Raw genomic sequence first — 21,921 nt, 5'->3', positions numbered from 1 at the left:
AAGGTTTTGGGTATTGCGTTTAACACTCATTCAGTTGCTGCTCGAAAAGGTTTACCAGCATTTGTTTTTGTGTCGTTACAGGAGTTAATACAATGACAAAAGCTAAACTAAAGTCCAGACTTTTTGGCCCCTCCAAAATTTTCGGCTGGCTACGCCACTGCCAATATTGTATATAGTCTTGCGCGAGCAATTTAAATAAACATTAAAGGTTTAAACTCAACCTTGTTTTGTCGTACTCTAAATCATCGGAAACAAAAGCGAACTTCCGCTAAGCAAACGCACATGCTCGAAGAATTATTATAATCTTTTTATTGATAGAAGTCAAACGTAGTAATTGTTTTAAAACATAAAAAGCGTTGTTTTACAACATTACCACTCACCCGTTTTAAAAGCCAATGCAATATATACTACTTAATTTTGAACTTACATCTGGTATACCAACAGCTGTTAAAAATCATTTTTTTTTTTTTTGCCTTTTAAACGTACATAGACACAAAACCTTATTTTCTGTTTTGACCAGGGCTGCGGAGTCGATTAAGGTATATACTCTGCAAACCACTCCGACGGGTGTCGTATAATCCAACAACACACAATGTGTGGTTGGCAAATGTTCTACCATATATGCCACTTATGTCTACAATTTACAGTCTCGAAATTGGTACAGCGCACAACGGACTCTGGACTTGGACAGTATAACTCGAGCAAAATTAACCAAAAAACTTAGTTCACGCTAGTTTAGGGACTACTTAATACTTTATTTGCAATAGCTGACAAGAGGTGTGGTATATAATTGACGTGCGAAGAAGAAAACATGGAAAAGCAACATGTGAAGAAAAGCTGAAAAAAACAAAACAAAGTGTGCTACAAAAGATAATTGTTTCAGTATTAAAGGCAGAAAAAACTAATAAATATATGCCCATCGGCAACACACGAAATTACAACGGTTTTAGCTGCACCGTAACGATGCCAAATCAATACACCCTAAAATTATTTTTTAACACAAAATATTACGTCACGGAATATTTCTTTAATTGGCATAATTGGCGAAGCACCAGCTTTTAAATAAATAGGGGATACCAGCATCATATATGTCGAAACATTACATTTAGTTTTAACAAAGCTTTCAGCAACGTGTTAATACTTTTGCACAGTGCGCCAAGCACGCTTATACACAGTGCAATTCTAACAATAAACGTTCGCGTGGGACTAACTTTCATAATATATTGAACCTTGAACCACTAACAAAATGCGCTAACAACATATCGGTGAGATTCTATCAACAACACTGTTAACTTTGTTACAACGCTGTAATGAAAGCAGTTCGTCAATGACTTTAGATTTACGAAATTACCCTGTTAAAAAGGTTTTACAAAATGGTGATCACAAAAAAAGTTGAACAAACATTTTTTTAACAAAGCTTTGAAAATATTTTAAGTAATAAAAAATTAACAGCGACAAATTGATCGCACAGAGTGGAACAAAACAGGCCAACACCACGAGTAGAGCAGCTTAAAACTGTAAACGTAAAGTTCTTAATGCAATTATTACCTTAACCAATGATGTATTCTAGCGCCACAAGTGATACGATTATCTTTAATTATGCCGACTAACTAAGTAAATAATTACTAATAGGTACACATAGCCAACAAAAGACAAAGCAAAATAAACTACACAGCTGCCATTACAACCGAGTGCAGAAATTATTGGAGAGAGGTGCAAGAAACTTCGTCAGGGAACGGAATCATAAGAAATATTGCAGCGAAATTGCTAAATGCATAGCACCATCAATATCTACCTGGCCTTGCCCGACAGGGCGCTGGAAATGGTGGCGGCGGAAGAATGCCAAGGAACGTTGTCAAGGCGACAGCCAGGAACAGCGGCAAACTTGCCGGGAAAGGAGTCGGTGGTGGGAAGTTCGCGTGTCTGCCGACCGCCCTTGGTCCCAACCTTGTCGTGCTTTGCCTCCGTTCCCCCGTTCTTAGCGGGCTTCGCATGAATCATCTCGGATGTGAGCAGGCCGGAAAACGAGGTGGAGCGCTTTTCCTGCGCCTGCTGGACCATGTTTCCCTTGCGTGCCTTGCCGCTGTGCTGAGTTTGCGAGCTCATGTTCCTCTTCTTGTGCACGTTGTTACCAACCGACTTGGCTGAGGGTCTTTTTCTCGGCAGTGTGGGGGACGACTGGGTGCTACTTGAAACTTGGGAAGGGAATGAGCAAGCTGAAAGGGTGTCGGCAGTCGGGAGCGAAGAGCGGCGAACTAGACTCTTGACATTGTTTGGCATTTTAGCAGCTTTGTTTGAATTTCTGTGGACGAGATCGGAATTAGTTAAAATGCAAACCTTTTTTTAGAATGTCACCTAGCCGCACTAGAAGAAAATCAGATTTAGCACTCAAAAACATAAAAATTAGATTTCTATTTTAATCCATTTCTAATATTTGGGAATCGTTAAAACTTTAACGCGAAACGCGCATGTGTGAGCCTCTAAAAACGCTATTCGGCGTTTTATGTCTCGGTTAAAAGAGTCCCTAATTAATCGACTAGTGCAGCTCGCGCTAATAAATTTAAAGTTTACCTCTTGGTTGCTGTTCCGTTTAGAAGCGCGTGGCCGTTAGCGACCTTCACTTGCTGTTGGTCGTACAACTCCATCACGAGACGCTCAGCCCTCTCCACCCGCCTGGCCAGCTTAATTTGACGCGCTCCAAAACACGACACCGTGATGACGATCAGTATGACGCTCTCTAGCGCCATAAGACAAAGGTGACGCGCCACCATTTGTCGGTTGAGATAAGCCATAGAGGCGTTCATGTCCGCAACCTGCCAAAAAAAACACGAAAACTGAAAACGATGTCATTGTTTTTTCGCCGGACTTTTGTGTCCCGCAATCGAACCTATAGATTTCAATCAAAATCGTAAAAAAATAATTAAAAAAATACATTTCGCCGTTACTGCCAATTCTCAAATAAAATCTTGATTTAATTCTTTAGTCTTAAGGGAAAAACACATAGTTATAGGTTAACCTTACAGTGATCTCTTTACTTCTTTTAAACCTAAAAAATGAATACTGTACTACAGTTAAAAACCGTCAGCCGGGATGAAAAGTGAGTGCATCGCGAACCTGTTTACTGAGTATGGAATTTTCGTTTTGAGCCATCACAATCGCTTCTGTCTGTTTCTGTTCATTTTCCTCCGCCTTTCTAGAAGCTTCGATCAGCTTGGTTTTAGTTCGATTGAATGCTTTTTGCATTTCGTCCATCTGACGACGATACCTAGGGTGGAAGAAATAGGATAAGTCTTTTAAGGACAAGAATAAAAGATTACGTTTACACGACCATTTATTTCTGTCGGAAACAAGAAAGAAAGTGGTTCTTTCGTCTATACAAAAAAAGAAGCTTTCGTCTATACAAATAACCCTGATCTTGCAACAAATTCTATATTATAAAATCTTGGCATTATGTTGCGAAATATATAACCTAAATTTTGAAAAAAAGTTCTGCGATCCAGCCCAATACCGAATGGCGTTTCTATGCTGAAAAAGCAAAATAGATGTAATTTAAATGATCAGGTATTATTTTTAGCCTATTATGTGTACCGCCCTGATATCGGACCAATTCTTCGTAAGTCAAACATTAACGTTTCACTAATAGTTTTCAAAATGCGCATGTGGCCAAAAGTAATTTCGTACCTTTGACTAAGATCCTCCAAATAATCGCTGCTGAGCGACATGTTTTGCTCCAAAGCACGAATGCGATTGCTCAGCCGCATTAAAACCGACTCCTTCTGGTTCGTTCCGGGGTTTATCACCACTTGGTCCTAATTTGTTAAAAATATTCATAAATAAAAATTTACGTTGACACTAATATCTTATTAAAAAACAACTAAATATTTATACATGCGTTGCTTGAAACAAAAAACTAATTTTCAAGGTAATTTACGTGGAGGTTTTATTACTAATGTATTTTTTTCCAGTACAATTAAATATACAGGATTATTTGTTTCCAAAACAATGCTGCTCTTAAGATAACCAAATAAAGCTTTCCGCGATGATTTTATAGTTTTTAAATAACACTAGGGTGTTACCTCAATGCTGCTGTCCTGCTCTTCAATTGTTTTCCCGTCATTGGCTTCCAAGGGAGGGATTGCTGTGGCAGGCTGTTCAACAGGGGGTGATGCAGTGGGAGGTAGGTCAACAAGCTCCTTCGTTAAAAAAAAGATAAACAAAATACCACAAGGCGAATTACTTGAAAACCAGAAAAGGCACAGTGGCGAAGTAGTTAAAACAATATAAAAACACCAAACTTTTTTTTATGACTAACAAGTTTAAATAATATTTGTTCGGATTTAAACAAGTAATAAAATACAACCTAGCATGAAAAAAACAATTTACTTGGTTAATTGGTGGTTTAACATCCTGCGATGTGCCTTTGGAGTCTTGGATATTGTCATCCTCTTTTAACTCGTGCACAGTTGGATTCAACTCCACTGATTTCTCAGTGTCTTTGTTTACAGGAGGGATTTCATCCTCGGGGGGCTGGGCGATGTCGGGGTTATCTAACAAATTATCTTCTCGGAGTTGTTGTTTCGGTGAATCACTATTATCTTCTGTTGGCGCTGTGTTGTCATTGTCTTTTTTCTCATTGCTATGGTCGTCTTCAGCGTCCGGTTTGGTTTCCGGTTTCGAAGGACCTTCTTCAGACGCGGAGCCACATTCTGCTTTTAACACGCCGCCCGGGTGAGCTCTGTCGACATTGTCTGCGTTGTCTTGCGGTTTAACGGCCAAATTTTCTTCTGTATCTGGCAAATTGTGAATAGAAATATCCGCCTTTTTGGCAGCAATGCCACCAGGTTTAAGTTTCTCTGACTCAACGTTTTGCGAGTTGTCTTCCGCAACTTGTTGTTTGTTATGAGTCTCTTCGGTTTTGTGAGCGACTGTTATAATGTCGGGCTGCACGGTTTTCTTGGTGTCAGGGACGATATTTTTAAGAGAATCTTTCTCCAACTGTTGCTCAGTAGATGCCGAGATGTTATTTAATGGAGGGTAGTTGATAAAGAAGGCCGAAGCGGATGTTGAATTGCTGTGCGGATGCAGGACGCATGACAAAAGTGAAACTCTATAACACACATAAATAAATAAGTTAAAAGGGAGTTTTGAATTATTGAAAACACGTGATACAGTATAACGACAAATATATGGATCCTTAAAACTTAAAATTTGGTGGCTTTATGTTTCAAATATTCAGGCGAGGTCCTCAAGAGAAATCTTAATCTTTAGTAGAATTTGGTCTTATTTGTACACTTACCGATAGACGAATTCGAAAAACCAGCAGATCCTGGTGCCGAAGTGTTCACGCGAGAACTTGGCGAGAAAGGACAAGTCAGCTAGTGGTGGGTCCCACCTCAATTGAAACAGTTCCTGACCGTCGCCCGGGACGACCAGTCGAACAATTGGAGCTTCCGGTACGGATCCAGATCTTGCCACTTCAGATCTGCGATAAACAAAAGGCTGTTTAGCACAGGAAAAGTTAAAGTCAGGTGTGGAATATTGGCAGGTAACTGGCTTGTTGAAAGAGCTTGGTGATTTTTAACATCATCTTGACACATGAAAATATATTTCAGGAACTGAAAATTTTATTAATTAATTACTTATAATATTGTTACAACTTTGGTACTGTAAAGCAAAGACAGAGACTGGGCGCAGACCTGTTTGTCACGAAGTGATTATTACGTTAGTTACAGTTACACGATAGCATTTTTGTTGCGCAGACCTGTTTGTCACTAAGGTGATAGGCGACTCCCAATTCGGATCAATTGTATCTTCCTCCGTTGAATTCGTGTCTCCTATTTCGACCGTTGAATTAGCGGATCTGTTTAAATATACATTTTCATGAAAATGTTTGATTCCAGTTTTTATTAACAGATTGTTTCCATTTTATGAAATAGTATGAGAGGTTGAGGATATCGCGCGAAACCGATACCTTGTTGAATTCTGGTCAGCTGTAGCAGAGGCACCGTTGCCTAAAAGGTTATCCACTGCATTTTTTACTATGTTGATCATTTTGCCGATAGAGCCGCTTTCTTCCACATTCTCGTTCCTTGAGGCCAAATTATCCTGCGGCAAATAGGTGAAATTAATTTAGTTCAGCGAATAAAAAACAAAGTTAATCCGAAAATTACAATGTCATTTGGAAACAACCGTAAATAAGAAAATAATGATTACAATACCGAAGATTATTCGGTGCTACCAATAACACGCCCCTTGGCGTCAGATCGATCCAGGAGGTTTGCTGCAGTGCGTTTAAAGAAAATAACTACTAAAAAGCAAAAATAATTACATTCGGTTGAACTTGTTGAATATGTTCGGCAAGTGGATTATCTTGATTCGTTTCTTCAGTTTCCTCATATTCTTCCACCATCGACACTCCCAGAACGCGAAGGATTGTCAGCGGGCAAAAATGCTCCCTACCAAAGTGACTCTTCATTTCAAACTAAAAAGAAAAACTTCGTGATTTATTCAAATTAAAAGTAGTTTTTAACATTTTCAGGTCTTCTTCCAAGGACAGATATCACTTATTTCCGAAATAATCGTTAGCGTTTATCACACACAAATGTGCAACAAATGTAATGCCATGCTGATTCGTTCAAAGTGGTACACGATTTCAGTTGTTGCTTATGTGCTTGTTTGTCATTAATCAAAGGTTTTTACATCAAAGTTGAGATCGAAGTACACAAACACTTACAACATCCAGCTTATAAAGTTAGTTGCGATACAACCCTTAGCTAACTAGACGAACATATTTAACTAGAAAACGCAGGTAAGAGTTTCAGGCAGCATTTGCACAATGATTAAACAAAAATATACTATAAACTGGTGAACGTGTAACAGTGTCTGGGCAGTAATGATTGTCAAGGACTCTCGAAGAAGCTTCAATTACAAGCTACGTGCAATTCAGCAGGCTTTTCTGTTATGTTTTAAGAGACACTTAAAAAGGGCACGTACGCCCACATTGTGTCAACAATCGGCAATATCCGGTATAAAAATATCTCTCGGAACATTGTACAGTGTACATATGGAATAAATTTCACTGGGTTTTATCTTTGTTGTTTAAAGAAAACGTTAAAACTTGCACTAAAACGTTTTTGGTGTGTTTATTGCTTATATACATAAAACATTTATTTCTCGCCGTTATATGTGTAAAATGTTTCTCAAATATATTGTTAGTCAAACGCGAACGCGGTTATGCACTGTAGCTACACATTTCGAAAGTTACCTGCTTGGTTAAAAACATTGAATATAAAAACCTTTGATCGACAATTGGTATTCAGTGCAATAAACACAACATCTGCATAAGCAAACCTTAATATATTTGGCAAACATCAGATCTTCGCGATTAGGAGCAAACGTTTGCAGCGTTCGGTCATTTCTTGCTTCGAAGGTGCCAAGTTGAATCCACTCTCTGGCAGGATACCTTTCACTGATTGATACCTCAAATAGCTTAGGGGCAGATGAGAAAAGCTCGAGATTGGCCAATTGCAATTGACGGATCTGTACGGTGGTGTAAATTCGGAAATGTGTAATTGCTAAATAGCAGGTTACCCGTAGCTCAAAGTATTGTTTACTCACTTCTACACCATAATTTTAACAAATAAAGTTTGTTATTTTAGTATGTTAATTGGAGCCATTAATACATATGCTTTCATTTGTAAGTTGGTTCAGATTATAATAAATTACCAAACTAACTAAAAATTAATTAAGAAGAAAAGAAAAAAACAATTTAAACAAATACAGAAATGCTAAGGGGAATTACAAGTTTGTCACCTGTATTGGTTCACAAAGCTCCACAACAAACCATATGTTGGCCGAGCAAGGGTTCAACATGTACAGATCCTTGTTTTCATCTAAAATGGCCGACACATGCTAGAAAATGAAAAATACAGAGTAAACACTGAAAGGGAGTGGGGTACACAGTGCTTGAGACTTGCCACTTACAGTGATGACAGACAGTAACCTGTTATAGGAGAGTGCACTTAATATAAAACATATATGTTTAGGTTTTGCCAGCCAATATTATTAAACACATGCCAAACTCTATTGTTCTAAATAAATTTAATCGATTTTTTTTACTGAACCAGAGCGTGATATTTTATTTTTAGATGACTTGCTTTTTCTAAAAATCAATACCACATAAATAGATTAGACATGCGCATTGCGCAAACATCAGGGATCATAAATAAATTCTTAACAGACTTACAGAGACCACCAGAACTGTAAGCATTCAGTATTGGTAATGTTTATTAAATGTCAAATTTATAATTATCTGCATTTACTTACCTTTGACTCTGGATTCTTGGCTAAGATTTTTGCCCCACAGTCTTGGGACGCATAATTGACTTGTGTTTTCTTTGTCCTGATTGTTCTCTGGGGCGTAACGTTTGTTTCCACATTGGCAGCTGCCTCCTCCTAAAATCACAGTTGAGTTATAATGGCAGACAAATAAAATTGTTTTTTTGGTGGATCAGGAACCTCCATGGTCACTCAAGTTAGACTACTTCTTAACTTGAAACAGAGCTATTTATATTTGAAGAACAACTAGCATATGAACTACCTTTGAACTTGTATCTTTGAGGTGTTGAATTTTTTTACAAAAAAAATTAAAAAATGCCAATACTTTTTTTCAAAAAGTAGCACAATTACCAAGTAAATATTTCTACATTATCTCACTAAAAGGTTCCTTTATAAAAGGATCTTTTATATGAACTACAAAAAAATATAAAGTTTTTTTTTTTTAAATTTAACTACTACATTTTCTTACCTATCTTAAATTTTTCTTCATTGTTAATATTGTTTGTAGTATGTAGTACATTTTTTATGCAGAAACATTATACCACTGAGAAACTTATTGATATAAAATAATACCAGATATGTTTACAAGCTAGCTGATGCTCTGCTAAATTAAAAATACCAATAGATTGAACTTACTCTATCTTGTAGCTGCTTTTTCTTCCATTCCTCAAAGGACTGAATTGTATCAACCTCCAGTTTAACATGCTCATCAGAATGTTTTTCTGCTGAACAAAATATCTTTAAATAGCTCATTTCACAATTTGTAAGTTATTGTCTTAATGGAAGTTTACATGTAGGGATGTTTGACACTAATAGATTTTAGCCAATACCTCATTGCAAGTAATGGTATTGGTACCCCACATATATTAGTATAGGTTATTCATTTAATTTAGTCATACTTGAATGTAAGTTAAATTAAAAACAAAGTAAGTTGTAAACCACTAGATTCTTTATTATTTAAATTTTGGAGAAGTTTAAATTTAAAGTCGACTTTTGATATATTATGCATTCTGTAAACATTTATATATATATAGATATATACTTGTTGAATTAAGGCAGCAATTTAAATCATCTATTAAACAGTAGGCCTAAGAGGCAACTTTTTGGAATTCCTTCTAATACTTGTATAGGATAATAAAAAGCACTAACCTTCCAAGGATTGCTTGTCCTCTATAGTCCCAGTTTTGGGATCTGGTTTAATATCTTCTTCAGTTGCATTATGGTCTTGAGTCACATTGTAAAGTTTTGTCTCTGTTAAAGGTTCATCAGAACTACCAGCTACGAAATGGGTAAAATAAATATTGTTACCACTGGTCAACAGAAAACATAGTTTTAACATGCATAAATGTCAATCTTCTTGGTGCTGGGCAAATTAAAAACATGGTTAAGAAAACCAAAATAAGCTCATAAAATAAAAACTAAAAACAAAACAAACATTACACCTTGCTCTTCTCCAAGTTTAAATTCTTCATTGGAAGTTTCTTCTTTTAAATTAGTACTTTCAGTCTGAATAAAAAATAGTTATCCAAGTAATTATTTTTTAAACATTTATGTATTTCTGTTTATGTTAATTTTAGCTTGGGAAAAAAACAAGATTATAATTTTCATGAATGCTGTCACTAAGCAAAATGTGAAGTCATAATTTTAGTAGTCTTAAAAACAAATGCTGTTTTTGAAAAAACTTGTGCCCTGAAATGGAATTCATTTTACAGATAAAATACTTTTGACAAAAAAAAATGTCTGTATAATGCAGTTTGTATAAAGACTTACTGTTAGTGTTTTGTCCGGAATACTTATTTCTTCCTCGGTTGGCAGTTTATTAGTGACTGTGCCATTACTGTCTGTGTCCTCAAAAGTCTGAAAGCGCAAAAAAAGTTAACAATGTGCTATTTTAAAAAAAAATCATAAGAATAGATTTGAAATTGACAGGTTTCTTCAGACGCTTTTATCAGATGCAACTAATTATTTCACACAGTGCAGTACATTTAAACAGTCAACAGATAATCAAAAAAGAAACATAATGCTACAGTTGCAGTAAATTAAAAAAATACCTCTTTGCTTAACTGTTCTGAACTTTTGTTCTCATTAAATAAATGTTGTTTATCATTGTCATCGATGTCCAATGTAGAATCTTTTATCTAAGAACATCAATTAAACATTCTGTCTTTTAATGTCTATTAATACAGGTTAGGTGATTGAGAAGCTCAGTAAAACTTAACTAGAAATTTGTGTGAAGGTACTTGGATTGAATAAGATTATAAGATGCCAAACCCTTTTACAAACAAACTTGTTGCAAAAGTTCTCAGTTAAGCAAGAAAAGCAAAGAACAGTTTATTCTGTAAAATGTAATTTTCCTGTCTTACATTTTCTAGTAAATGACAAGTGAGATATCAGGTTGATTTTAAATAGCTTTTATATAAATGACTTTTTTAATGTTAATTTCGAAATAATTAAACAATTGAGTGTTTTAAGTAAGGGTTAGCATTTTTTAATCTCTAAGGATAATCTGAAAAATTTTCTCACAGAACTACAGGAAACCCCCACGTCTCAAACAATGTGTGCCTTCAATACATATATATACTGTAAAATGGGTAATATCTAATATGTGAAAATAAGTTTTAAAAACTATACCAGTTTTAATTATCAAATATAACTGTCAAATTGTTTTTTTTAATATGCCTATTCTTCATTCTTAAATAAAACTAATGATTCCCAGAAATATTAGTAAAAGACGACATATTCTGAGGAAGTGGAGCAATATTACGGTTTATTTTAAATAATGTAAGTACAAAAACATAAGGTTAATTATGTAGTTTGATCTATTTAATAACAAAAGTTGTCGTTGTGAAAAAAAAAAATTTTTCAAAGCCCTTACAAATATCACATGTTGAAAATGAACAAAAATAGTTATTTGAAACGTTCAAAATGTTAACTACATTTATATGGGCTTTGTTATTTCTAATACATCTAAGTAAAACCTTCAACCATTATGTTCTGAATGTTGTTATATGTATAGCAAATAAATACTGATTTACAGTCAGACAAAACAAACCTCTTTGCCAAAGCAGTTAAATAAGAGCAAAGTGCTGAGTGCAACTGTGGCCTGCAAAGCTCTGCTTCTCATCACACACTTCTGAGGACATCAACTGACTTTTTTCATAAATAGCAGCCTGAACTTTACTAAAATCGCTAAACTATACACAGTACCTAAAAGTACTAAATTCATTATGTACTTATGGACTACCCTAAACCAAAAGCTCTTTGAATGACAAAAGCATTCAACTAAAAAACATTTCCTTGAATAATACTGAACAAAACGTCATCTGTTAACTTTGCTGGTTTGTATAGTGTATCGCTAATTACATTCTTAATTCACTTGTTGCTTCTGCTGTATAGCACTTAGATAGCATATGGTAAGGGGGGGCTAAACAGCTATCCACCGCAAAACAGGAAGCTGTTCACATTTATTAAACAAAGATGAAAATGGAACATGGTTTTGCAAAACTCATTGTCAGGAAACACATATAAACTGGCATTCCTTATTTCCATGTTAAGCAATTTAAATAAATAAACTATGACAGTATGATACCACAATAAAATAGCATAATAGCACCTTTCAAAACAACAATTTTTTATAACAAGTAAATAAATATAAATTTCATTTTCCCAAATAGAATTCCCTGGCACAACACAAACTAAATCAATCATAAACATGAGTAAAATTCAACTGACAGCTAGCTTAGAAATTATTAAAAATGTTACCTTGCCTGTGCAGATGGACTTGGTATTATATCTAGTAGCAAATTTTCTGCTAAAGAGTAATTTATTAAACAGCAATATTTTCACAAATTATGGGCAAAATAAAATTAATTTTTTGCTAAATTTCACTACTTTTAATTTTAAATGTAAACAAAATATTCTTTTACATTTTAAATTAAAAGTGAATAAGAAATTTTTCTTGTTATAAACAAGAATTTCCTTTTTTGTTATAAAAAGCTAGTAATACTATTCCTTATCAAAATATGTATTTAACTCATACAATAAGACTTTGCATAAAATGTGTATAAATTCATGTTCTTTAAATATAAAAAAAAAAAAAAAACGTTTGTCAACAAAAAATACTTACTGGCACTATTTTATCTGGAACAGCAGGTTCTTTTTTGAAAGAAACATCGGTTGTGGCATCTTTAATGTTTGAAGTTTTATCAGCCTAATAAAACATGACAATTTGTTAAATACCTTATTATTATACAAATAAAAAAACAGCTCCTCAGGTAATTTTAATTCTTGACCAATGTTGCGGCAACCTATGCAAGCCACCTTCGTCAGGGTGAATGACACTAAACGCTTGTCAAATAAACGGAAAACACACAAAGAAAAAAGCAGAAAAAAAAAGCAAGCAACAAAACGAAAATAAAACAATTAGCAATAACGTTTTAGTTGTATTACTATGCCTGGTAGCAACAGTTTATACCTTATCATTATCTCTAAAAAATCTGTTTAACAAATAATTATATCTGTTTAACAATAATTATAAAATCTAAAGGATTTAAAATGAAATTCACTGGAATGTTTTTTGATTAAATTTATTAACATATCCAATTTTAGACCTCAATTTTATTCAATTTATTTGCGTAAATGACCTAAGACAAAATCAAGTCATTTGTATAATCAAGTTTCAAAGGAATTTAAAGTTCAAGGCCATTTTGCAAAGACAAAAGTCGCTGTTGAGTTCTGTTTACCACGTTAGCTAAGGGAATTCCAAAAATGCAACATCTGTTTAACAATAATTATAAAATCTGAACGATTTAAAATGAAATTCACTGGAATGTTTTTTGCTTAAATTTATTGACCTATCAAGTTTTAGAAATCAATTTTACTCAATTTATTTGCGCAAATGACCCAAGACAAAATCAAGTCATTTATATATTCGAGTTTAAAATAAATTTGAAGTTCAAGGCCATTTTGCAAAGACGATTGAGTCGTTTTTGAGTTCTGTTTACCATATTAATTAAGGGAATTCAATAAATGCTTGATTTTTTTAGTAATTTTGATATCAATTATCTCAGCAAATTTATGCATTTAAACAGGTTTTTGGAAAAACACAACAAAATAATACAAAAATGACAACAGCTTTATGCAGTGTTTCTTAACCTTTTGTACCTCTGGGCGCACTTGTAAACATTTAAAAACGGGGTGGCGCACCTGCCGAGCGAAAATTTGTTTGGGTGTTTTATAATATCTCTTTGATTGCTAGGAAGTTTTTTATTACATAGGCCTCCTAATTTTATTATCTATAAAGTGCGGTAAGCTCTATAGATATGTCGAAGAGAAAGAAAAGATTAAAATAGGCCTTTAATATTCTAAATTATGAAAACACACACCATGTTATTTAGAGCTGGATGGAAACACACAATAAGACCCAAAAAGCAAAAATATATAAATCAGAATATTCTATATTACCATAGCATTAAAACCCACAACATAATAAAAATAAATATGCAGTAGTAACTACGACAGAATAATATCTAAAATCGTCTGAATGAGAGTTATGTCGAAAGAAATCCTAAATTCAGTGAAATAAGATCCGAAATAAAAAATAAGATCAAATGGAGAAAAAAATGCACAAAACTGTAGGGACATGGGGATGGTTTGGGACAAGTTTTTGATATCAGCCGTTTAGGTGTTGACATTTGGGCGCCTTGATTTAAAGGGCGCTGTTGGGGTGCCCTTTTTTGGCACCGGATTGTTTGCCTCTCTTTGGGGTTATGCATGGGAAATGGGTAGATTTCTAATTTAGGTTAGGGACTAGGGTTGAAATTATTAGGGTTTGGGGTTATTTAAAAGGATGTAAATACCTTATACTGGAAATTAGGTCTTATTCTTACCAAATTTATGTCTTATTTGATTTGAACGTTGGTCATATTGTTCAGTGTTTATTGATAGAAAATAGTGACTCAAGTTTATTTCCAGACATGCTCCCTAATTAAAAATATAAACCTGAGTGGCCATTTTTAATTGAAGAATCATCTCTAAACATCCTAACTCAACTATAATTTTCCAAATCACTATATTTAAAAAAAAAAATAATTTTATAGTGTGGATGAAAAAATGAAAAAACATTTTTATTCCTCATTGACAATTTTAAACTATTCAAGTGTTGAAATATTTCATTTGAATATTACAATTTTGCTAGGGTTAAATCATGTAGAGATCGACCGATAACACTTTTTCAGACCGATACCGATAACCGATATTTTTTTGTTTTTGCCAACCGATACTTGATACCGATACAGATTTTTTATATACCTGGGATATGGTAATAAATTAAATTAATAAAAATTAAAATCAAAATAGCATTTCAGTTTATCTAGCGTTCCTATATTTATTTAACCATTTTTTGCATATTAACATTGGATGATCGATGCTGAACGAATTTTTTTGGCAAAAAATAGTAAATTTGTTTGTTTTTCAGAACAAGCTATACTATGTTTTTATAACGAAATATCGGCAAACAAGATTGGCTCAAATTATCTGATACCGATATATCGGTAGGAGTGGAATATCAGCCGATATTATTGGTAAATCGATATATATGGGTCTATCTCTAAATCATACATATAAATAAGACCATCGCAATAATAAAACCCAATACATTTTCGCCTAAATAACATCCAAATCCGCAGGTAATGGGTATGGGGCAATTAGGCACTGTCACCATTAGGGTTGTAAAGGGGTGGAAAGTTTCCGTGAATTTTGGAAACTTTCCTGGAAACTTCCCAGGAATTTTGAAGGACCCGGGAATAATGGGAATATTGGGAATTTTCAAATTTGGCATTTATTATGTTTAAAACCTTTGTTTAATATTTCATCAACCAAAAAAATATTAAAAATCTATCTTGAGCATTTCTAGACGAGCAGGTGGAGATGCTAACCGGCAGCAACTAGTACAACGATTTTGTAACTCACAAAACAACAAATGTTAAAGATTTAGCTACCGTAAGCTGGGGATATTTTGGCCCAGACCGATCAGTGTTGTTTTTGTTTATAAAAAAACAGATTGGTGATGATTAGGGCCAATTTTGTCTTTATTTTGACTTAACGAAATTGCTTATTTGTAGAGGCAACAGTTCTTCCTTGAACTGATGCCAGTTATCCAAACATAATATTTTGTCAATTTCAGACCGAAACGAAATATTTTGTCAAAAAAGTCATTGTTTTATGGATTATAAAAGTGCGTCATGTTTTTGACGATAGATTTAGCTTGCTTAGGCCTTTTTGTATTACAGAATGTCTGTAGGCTATTCCTAAAATCTCAAACTGTTGATCTTCGAAAAGACCACGTTTATGAATAGGAAGTGTTTTATAAGAATTATATAAATACGTAACAATAAATAAAAAAATAGACAATTTGCGATAAAAGTTACCACTGATCCAAGTATTTCTTGCTTTTATGGGTTAATATGGTTTAATTGTGTCACAGTTCCTGATTTACAATGCCTCCACAACATTTTTTACAAAAATTACTCTCACAAAACACAAAAACTTTTTTAAAAGCCATAATGTTACAAATTTTGACTTTATTGAAAATGTTGACTTTATTGACTTTTGCGGGCCCTAGTGATGATTAATTTTTGCAGTTAATAAACTAAACCATGTGTTTGTATGTTCTTAAGTATTTTAGTTATACATAGTACTTTTAATCTAAACAGGATAAGGCCATTATTTTCCTGTTTCAATATCAAACTAAGATTGTTTTAAAAGTTTCCGAAAATTCCCCAAAATTCCCGTTAATTCCCAAAATTTCCATGGAAAGTTTCGGCTCTGAAAATTCACGGGAATTTTGCAACCCTAGTCACCATGACATCGGGACTGGTGTCGTTTGGGGAAACTGTTTTGACACCGAAATGTTTGCCCTTGATAGGGGTCTTGGTAGGGAATAGGTATTGGTAGAACTTGGGTTCAGAGTAGGATTATTGAGGGAGTAAGTGGTAAAGTTTTATTTTGACTGTTTGGGTCTTATTCCGACTTTTAGCTATTGGTCCTATTTCAAGTGTTTTATTCCAACTTTGATGTTATTCAAATTTTGATCTTGTTGCTGGAATTCACTTTCAATTTTGCTAATTCTAATTAAATAATACAGAATTTTTGTAATGTTTTTTATTCTGTGCGGCGCACCTGGCCACCTTCCATGGCGCACTGCTTAAGAAACGCTGGATATATTAATCAAGTCTTAGAGGTACTACTCGTTATTGAAACATAAATGTTCACAGCCACCTTGACAACATTTTTTTTACTACCTAATTACTTCATTGGGGTTTACTTTATTTCTCATAAAATTTTCCAAAAAAATACATTTAAGAACCAAGAAAAACATAGCACTAAATGTAGTTAAAGTAAATATGAAGTACACTACCTAAGAAGCAATTAACAAACTTATGATTTACAAATGTAATATGTAACAATCAAACAAACCAACCTTCAAGAAAAAGCAGAAAGAAATTAGCAGTAAACTAAGCAAAATAATTGTTGCCATGGTTCCATTACTTATCACTCACAAAAGCTGTGTTCGATTTCTAACACTATTAAATACAAATGTGTGAAAAATACCCGAAAACAGTTTTTAACTCATACAGTTAAGTATAAAATAGACAAATACCTGAATATAGCATACACTATAAGCTAATAATTCATACAAAAAGCTAACATGATTGAAACTTTACAAATTGCAATTAAACTAAACAATATATTACCAGATCAACCGTTTCAAATATTTCTCCCAGCGCAAACAATTTCAAAATCTCATATTTTTACTAGCAGTCAACAAACTTTAAGTTACCTAATACTAAATAGAAATTACATACAAGTTTGAGAACTGCATTATGTCGCTGTAACATCAGGTAACAAATATGCTATTTGAAAAGAAACGCAGACAATTTGACCGAAAAACATGATTCATGTTGGTGATTTACTCATATCTAGAAACAAGCTATCATCAACCTACAAATAAATAACTAGGCCATTCTTCAAACTTTGCAGAACTAATCTGATTTGTTGTTTGTTGGATAGAAACAAAGACAGATTAACTCAAAATATGGAAAAATATATTGTTTCATTATATACAATTAAGACTAGTAGGACACTTTAGTAACTCTAATAAAATACAATTTACCATTTGAAACCTTGTTACTGTTTATGCTTTTCAAATTGGTTCTCACACAGGAAACAGGTGTAACAAAAACTTTATAGATTGGCAGTTTTAACTTTTTAAATATATATATAATTGTATATAGTTATTTTTGCATTTTTTTCACTTTCTTAACACTGACTTGTTTTGTTTTGAATTAAAATACAGTCCTGCTTAAGAGATAAATAAAATGTAAATGGAGAATGGACTTTGGTTTTGTAATGCAAATAAAGTTGCCAACTTGCAGTACAAAGTTCACAAACCAAAATAATTTATATTTGTTTACAGGTTTGGCTATAACATGGTCGCACTTTCAAAGATTTTCTGATATGATATTACTAATATTAGCTAGGTCATTATTTTTTTGTCATTTACTACTACAGAAGTCTGCAAGGATGCCTCCTCTGTCAAGATATTATTATCATACTATAATGTATTGGATTGCAAAAGATTATTTGTATTTTGATGATTTTTATAATTTAGAAAGGCATTAGCAAAGTATGATCTGCATTCATAATTTTTGTTTTTTTGTGTTGACAAAATAATCCACTTAGACATTCAAATTAACTATTGGAAGCATGCAGTATAACAAAGAATCAACATATTTTATAACAAGGAAAAATCAAATTACTTTGAGTTAGCGTAAAGCAATAGATGTTTTTGCTGGGTGTGACTTGCATAATGGGTGAACCATGCATAATGATCAGATAGATATTCCATAAAAAAACAATGTTATAGAGAGGTAACAGGGCACCAAAATAATCAACTAAACTTACTGCAAGCTTTACTTCATCTTCTTTAGGGTTGATTTGAACAACTAAATCCGGAATATCCTGAGTTTGAACAGGTTCGTGCATATGAATAGTATCTTGAAGGGTTTGATCATGTGATTCTAATGCCTGTATGTTGTGGGAAACCACTTTTACAGGCTCAACAGAAATGCTGGGAGATGATTTAACATCAGCTAGACCTATATGGTTTCCGGATGCAAGTTGGCCTTGTTTTTTACTATCAATTTCAATAGCTTCGCATTGATTCTTTGAAAGGTCTTTTGCAATTGATAGCAAAGTAATTTGCTTGGACTTTGGAGGAGATTGCACCTTTGATTGATGGGGGTAATTTTGGTCCAAGGGGTTTAAAGAAGATGCTTTATCAACTAGTTGTTTTACCTTGTCCGATTGGCTAAAAAGTAGAAAAGTATAAGTTGAATTAAAAACAGAGTTTACCAGATATAAAATTGCAGTAAACTAAAAAAGGGTTTAAAAAACTAATTTGCAATGAATGCCAATACATAAGTTCAGTCAACAATGTAGACTTTCGTTTTTTACAGGGGTGCTCAAAATGTTCTGCTAAAAATGATGTCACTAAGTGTGTGCTAAAAAGATGAATTTATATGTGGAGCAGGATAAATAATTTTGACATTCAATACTTCTTTTTTGTATTTACATTTTAGGGAATGCCTATTAATGGTCTAATACTTTGCGCTTTAAAAAATAACGGTCTTTATGATATAACTGTAAATGTTTGTTTTAGTAACCCCAAACTAATTAAAGCATTATTTATATGCTATTGCGATCGCGGATCATAAGGAAAAATGCCTAATAGTTGCTGAAATTATTTGGAAATTGGGTCCTGAATCACATCATTAAACAAAATACACAGTGGAGCATAATGCTTGGAGGTTGGAGCATAATGGTTGGAGTTGTAAGACATAGTAAGAATATCAAAGCCCTTACATAAGTAGAAATAATTTTGAATGTTTTTTTAGAAAGTGATATAACAGTTGTACATGGTTTATAGTTTTCCATTTTATGTAATAATAGTTACGACAAAATTATTCTCTACAAAAATATTTTAAGACTATTTGATCAGCAGGCGATTACGGTAACGCAATTTATTTTCCCTCAAACGCATTTTGTATCTTACGAAAAATATCTTAGTTTTGTATTGCAGATGGTAAAAGACATTTATAATTTAACGTAGTCCTAATAGTGGAAATATGAACATACCAAAATCAAAAACACATATTTCACGGACTTGGTTTAGATTTCAACTAAAGCTAACGATTACACACTAAGTGGTTCCGTTCTCCCTAAAAGTTCGCCCCCCCCCCCTTTTTGGAATTTCTTGATATGCCCCGGCCCATGAATAAAAATACTCTCCTCTTGTTGCCATTAAATAAAACTATTTACTACATCAGTGCACACAAATATATATAAGGTTACTAACAAAAAAATAATGAAAATATAGTCAATATAGAACTTATAACATTATATGTTTTAACAGAATTATAAGCTTTTAAAATATTATTAATAAAATATTATATATAGTAACCTTACCTGGTTGGAATAAAATAAAGTAAAATAAGTATTAAAAGAGAGTAACTGATCATATCCAAATCGTTCAACAGATTATGTTGTATAGAAGATTTTAAACTTAGTCATTGTTTCTAAAATAATATTAAAGCTATATATTAGTAACTGCCTTTTAAATACAGGGTTTCCACAAACACCAGATTAGAAAGTTTGACCAAGTTATACTTTCAGCTGTTGCCATAGCTACGCATTTCATATAAAATAAACATTAAGCGCAGTTACTTTTCGGCAGGGCTTAATTTACAGCCATGCAAATATCAGAAGTAACTATACTACAGCCAGATAGATTTAAGCAATAACTTTAAGCAATATCTTTATTAAAGGCAAGCAATTTTAAGCTGCAAAATAGTCGTCCTCTCTTTAAAATCCAAAGTTTCTAATTGGGGTACACTGTATCACCCCATTTTTTCGGCTTTGCACCCACTAGATCTCTTCGATATCTGCCATACTTTTTAGACGAGATGTGACATGTCACATTCGGGTTACAGAAAGATGCACACATTGCTGGATAAAGTGGCATTTATCAAAACAATTACAAAACTGTAAGGCCATGGCCTCCCCAGATTTCTTGAAAAGTTGGTGTTACCATGTTTAAAGTTGGCGTTAGTCTAAGTTAAGGGTGTTATTTAAGTTAGAAACATCTGTAAAGACGAAATTGCATTTTTCAAAACGTTTGAGGCAACAAGAACAACGGTTTACAATGAGCTGGCTGCTGGTCTAAAATCCTATTCCAAAATCCATGCAAATTATTTTTGGGTGGGATTTAGATATTGTTGCTTTTTAGGTTTTATTGTGTGTTCACCTAGAATCATATCAAAACACCCAGATCTAGATCAGCCTTTCTTAACCTTGGATAAATTCGCTTTAGGGGATAAATCAGCTATCAATCAAAATATCAACATCAGGTAGATATTGGTAGCCTACTTTCCTAGGGCTGGTACTAAATACCGAATGGTACCGAATGGTACCGAATGGTACCGAATGGTACCGAATGGTACCGAATGGTACCGAATGGTACCGAATGGTACCGAATGGTACCGAATGGCACCGAATGGTACCACATGGGATCGAATGCTAACGAATGCCAACCAAACTAAACGTCTGTTTTACTCCTAAATCTGATTTAATTTTACACTGAAGCATATCTTGTCGCATGAGAGTATTTTGAAACGTATGAGACCTAAGGAGGGTTGCAATGAACATAGTACCGAATGAAACCCAATGAAACCTATTGTAACACGAAATACCGAATGGACTCCAATGGAGCCCAAAACATTCCAATAGGACCTAATGTAGCTCGTTCGACCCAATGAAACTCGTAGGAGAATTACCGTACTAAATACCGAATGGTACCGAATGGTATCGAATGGTAACGAGTGGAACCCAATGGAATCCAATGGAACCCAATACAACTCATAGGAGAATCACTCAATACCGAATGGTACCGAATGGAACCGAATGGTACCGTATTGAACCCAATAGAACCCATTGTAACTCGTAATAGAAACACTAAATACCGAATGGTACCGAATGGTACCGAATGGAACCGAATGGTACCGTATTAAACCCAATAGAACCCATTGTAACTCGTAATAAAAACACTAAATACCGAATGGTACCGAATGGTACCGAATGGTACCGTATTGAACCCAATAGAACCCATTGTAACTCGTAATAGAAACACTAAATTCCGAATGGTAACGAATGGTACCGAATGGTACCGAATGGTACCGAATGGTACCGAATGGTACCGAATGGTACCGTATTGAACCCAATAGAACCCATTGTAACTCGTAATAGAAACACTAAATACCGAAAGGTACCGAATGGCACCGAACGGAACCCAATAGAACCGAACGGAACCCAATAGAACCCATTGTAACTCGTAATAGAAGTTCCGTTCGGTTCTATTGGGTTCCGTTCGGTGCCATTCGGTACCATTCGGTATTTAGTGTTTCTATTACGTGTTACAATGGGTTATATTGGGTTCCGTTCGGTACTATTGGGTTCCGTTCGGTGCCA

At 34.0% G+C, this 21,921-nt stretch overlaps 1 protein-coding gene across 2 annotated transcripts; it reads right to left on the bottom strand.

Moving 5' to 3' along the window:
* Positions 1 to 743: 743 nt before the first annotated feature.
* LOC146148389 (SUN domain-containing ossification factor-like) lies at positions 744 to 20,074 on the bottom strand. Of its 2 annotated transcripts, none has more exons than XM_083386755.1 (21): positions 19,864 to 20,074; positions 18,301 to 18,706; positions 12,464 to 12,547; positions 10,389 to 10,475; positions 10,108 to 10,194; positions 9,780 to 9,843; positions 9,487 to 9,615; positions 8,974 to 9,062; positions 8,326 to 8,454; positions 7,813 to 7,911; positions 7,351 to 7,539; positions 6,329 to 6,481; positions 5,972 to 6,105; positions 5,762 to 5,860; positions 5,297 to 5,482; positions 4,384 to 5,107; positions 4,077 to 4,193; positions 3,682 to 3,809; positions 3,115 to 3,265; positions 2,572 to 2,813; positions 744 to 2,302 (listed from the first exon to the last, which is right to left on the bottom strand). In XM_083386755.1, the coding sequence occupies exons 1-21, from the start codon at positions 19,914 to 19,916 to the stop codon at positions 1,792 to 1,794; spliced, it is 3,861 nt and encodes a 1,286-aa protein (XP_083242881.1). In that variant the 5' UTR covers positions 19,917 to 20,074; the 3' UTR covers positions 744 to 1,791. The 2 variants fall into 2 exon arrangements, with proteins under 2 accessions (XP_083242881.1, XP_083242882.1); XM_083386756.1 differs by having other exon boundaries at positions 8,974 to 9,059.
* Between the last annotated feature and the right edge of the window lie 1,847 nt (positions 20,075 to 21,921).

Source organism: Ascidiella aspersa, chromosome 4, assembly GCF_963924565.1.
Source record: "Ascidiella aspersa chromosome 4, kaAscAspe10.2, whole genome shotgun sequence".
Taxonomy (NCBI): domain Eukaryota; kingdom Metazoa; phylum Chordata; class Ascidiacea; order Phlebobranchia; family Ascidiidae; genus Ascidiella; species Ascidiella aspersa.
This window is presented reverse-complemented; position numbering and strand designations above follow the sequence as displayed.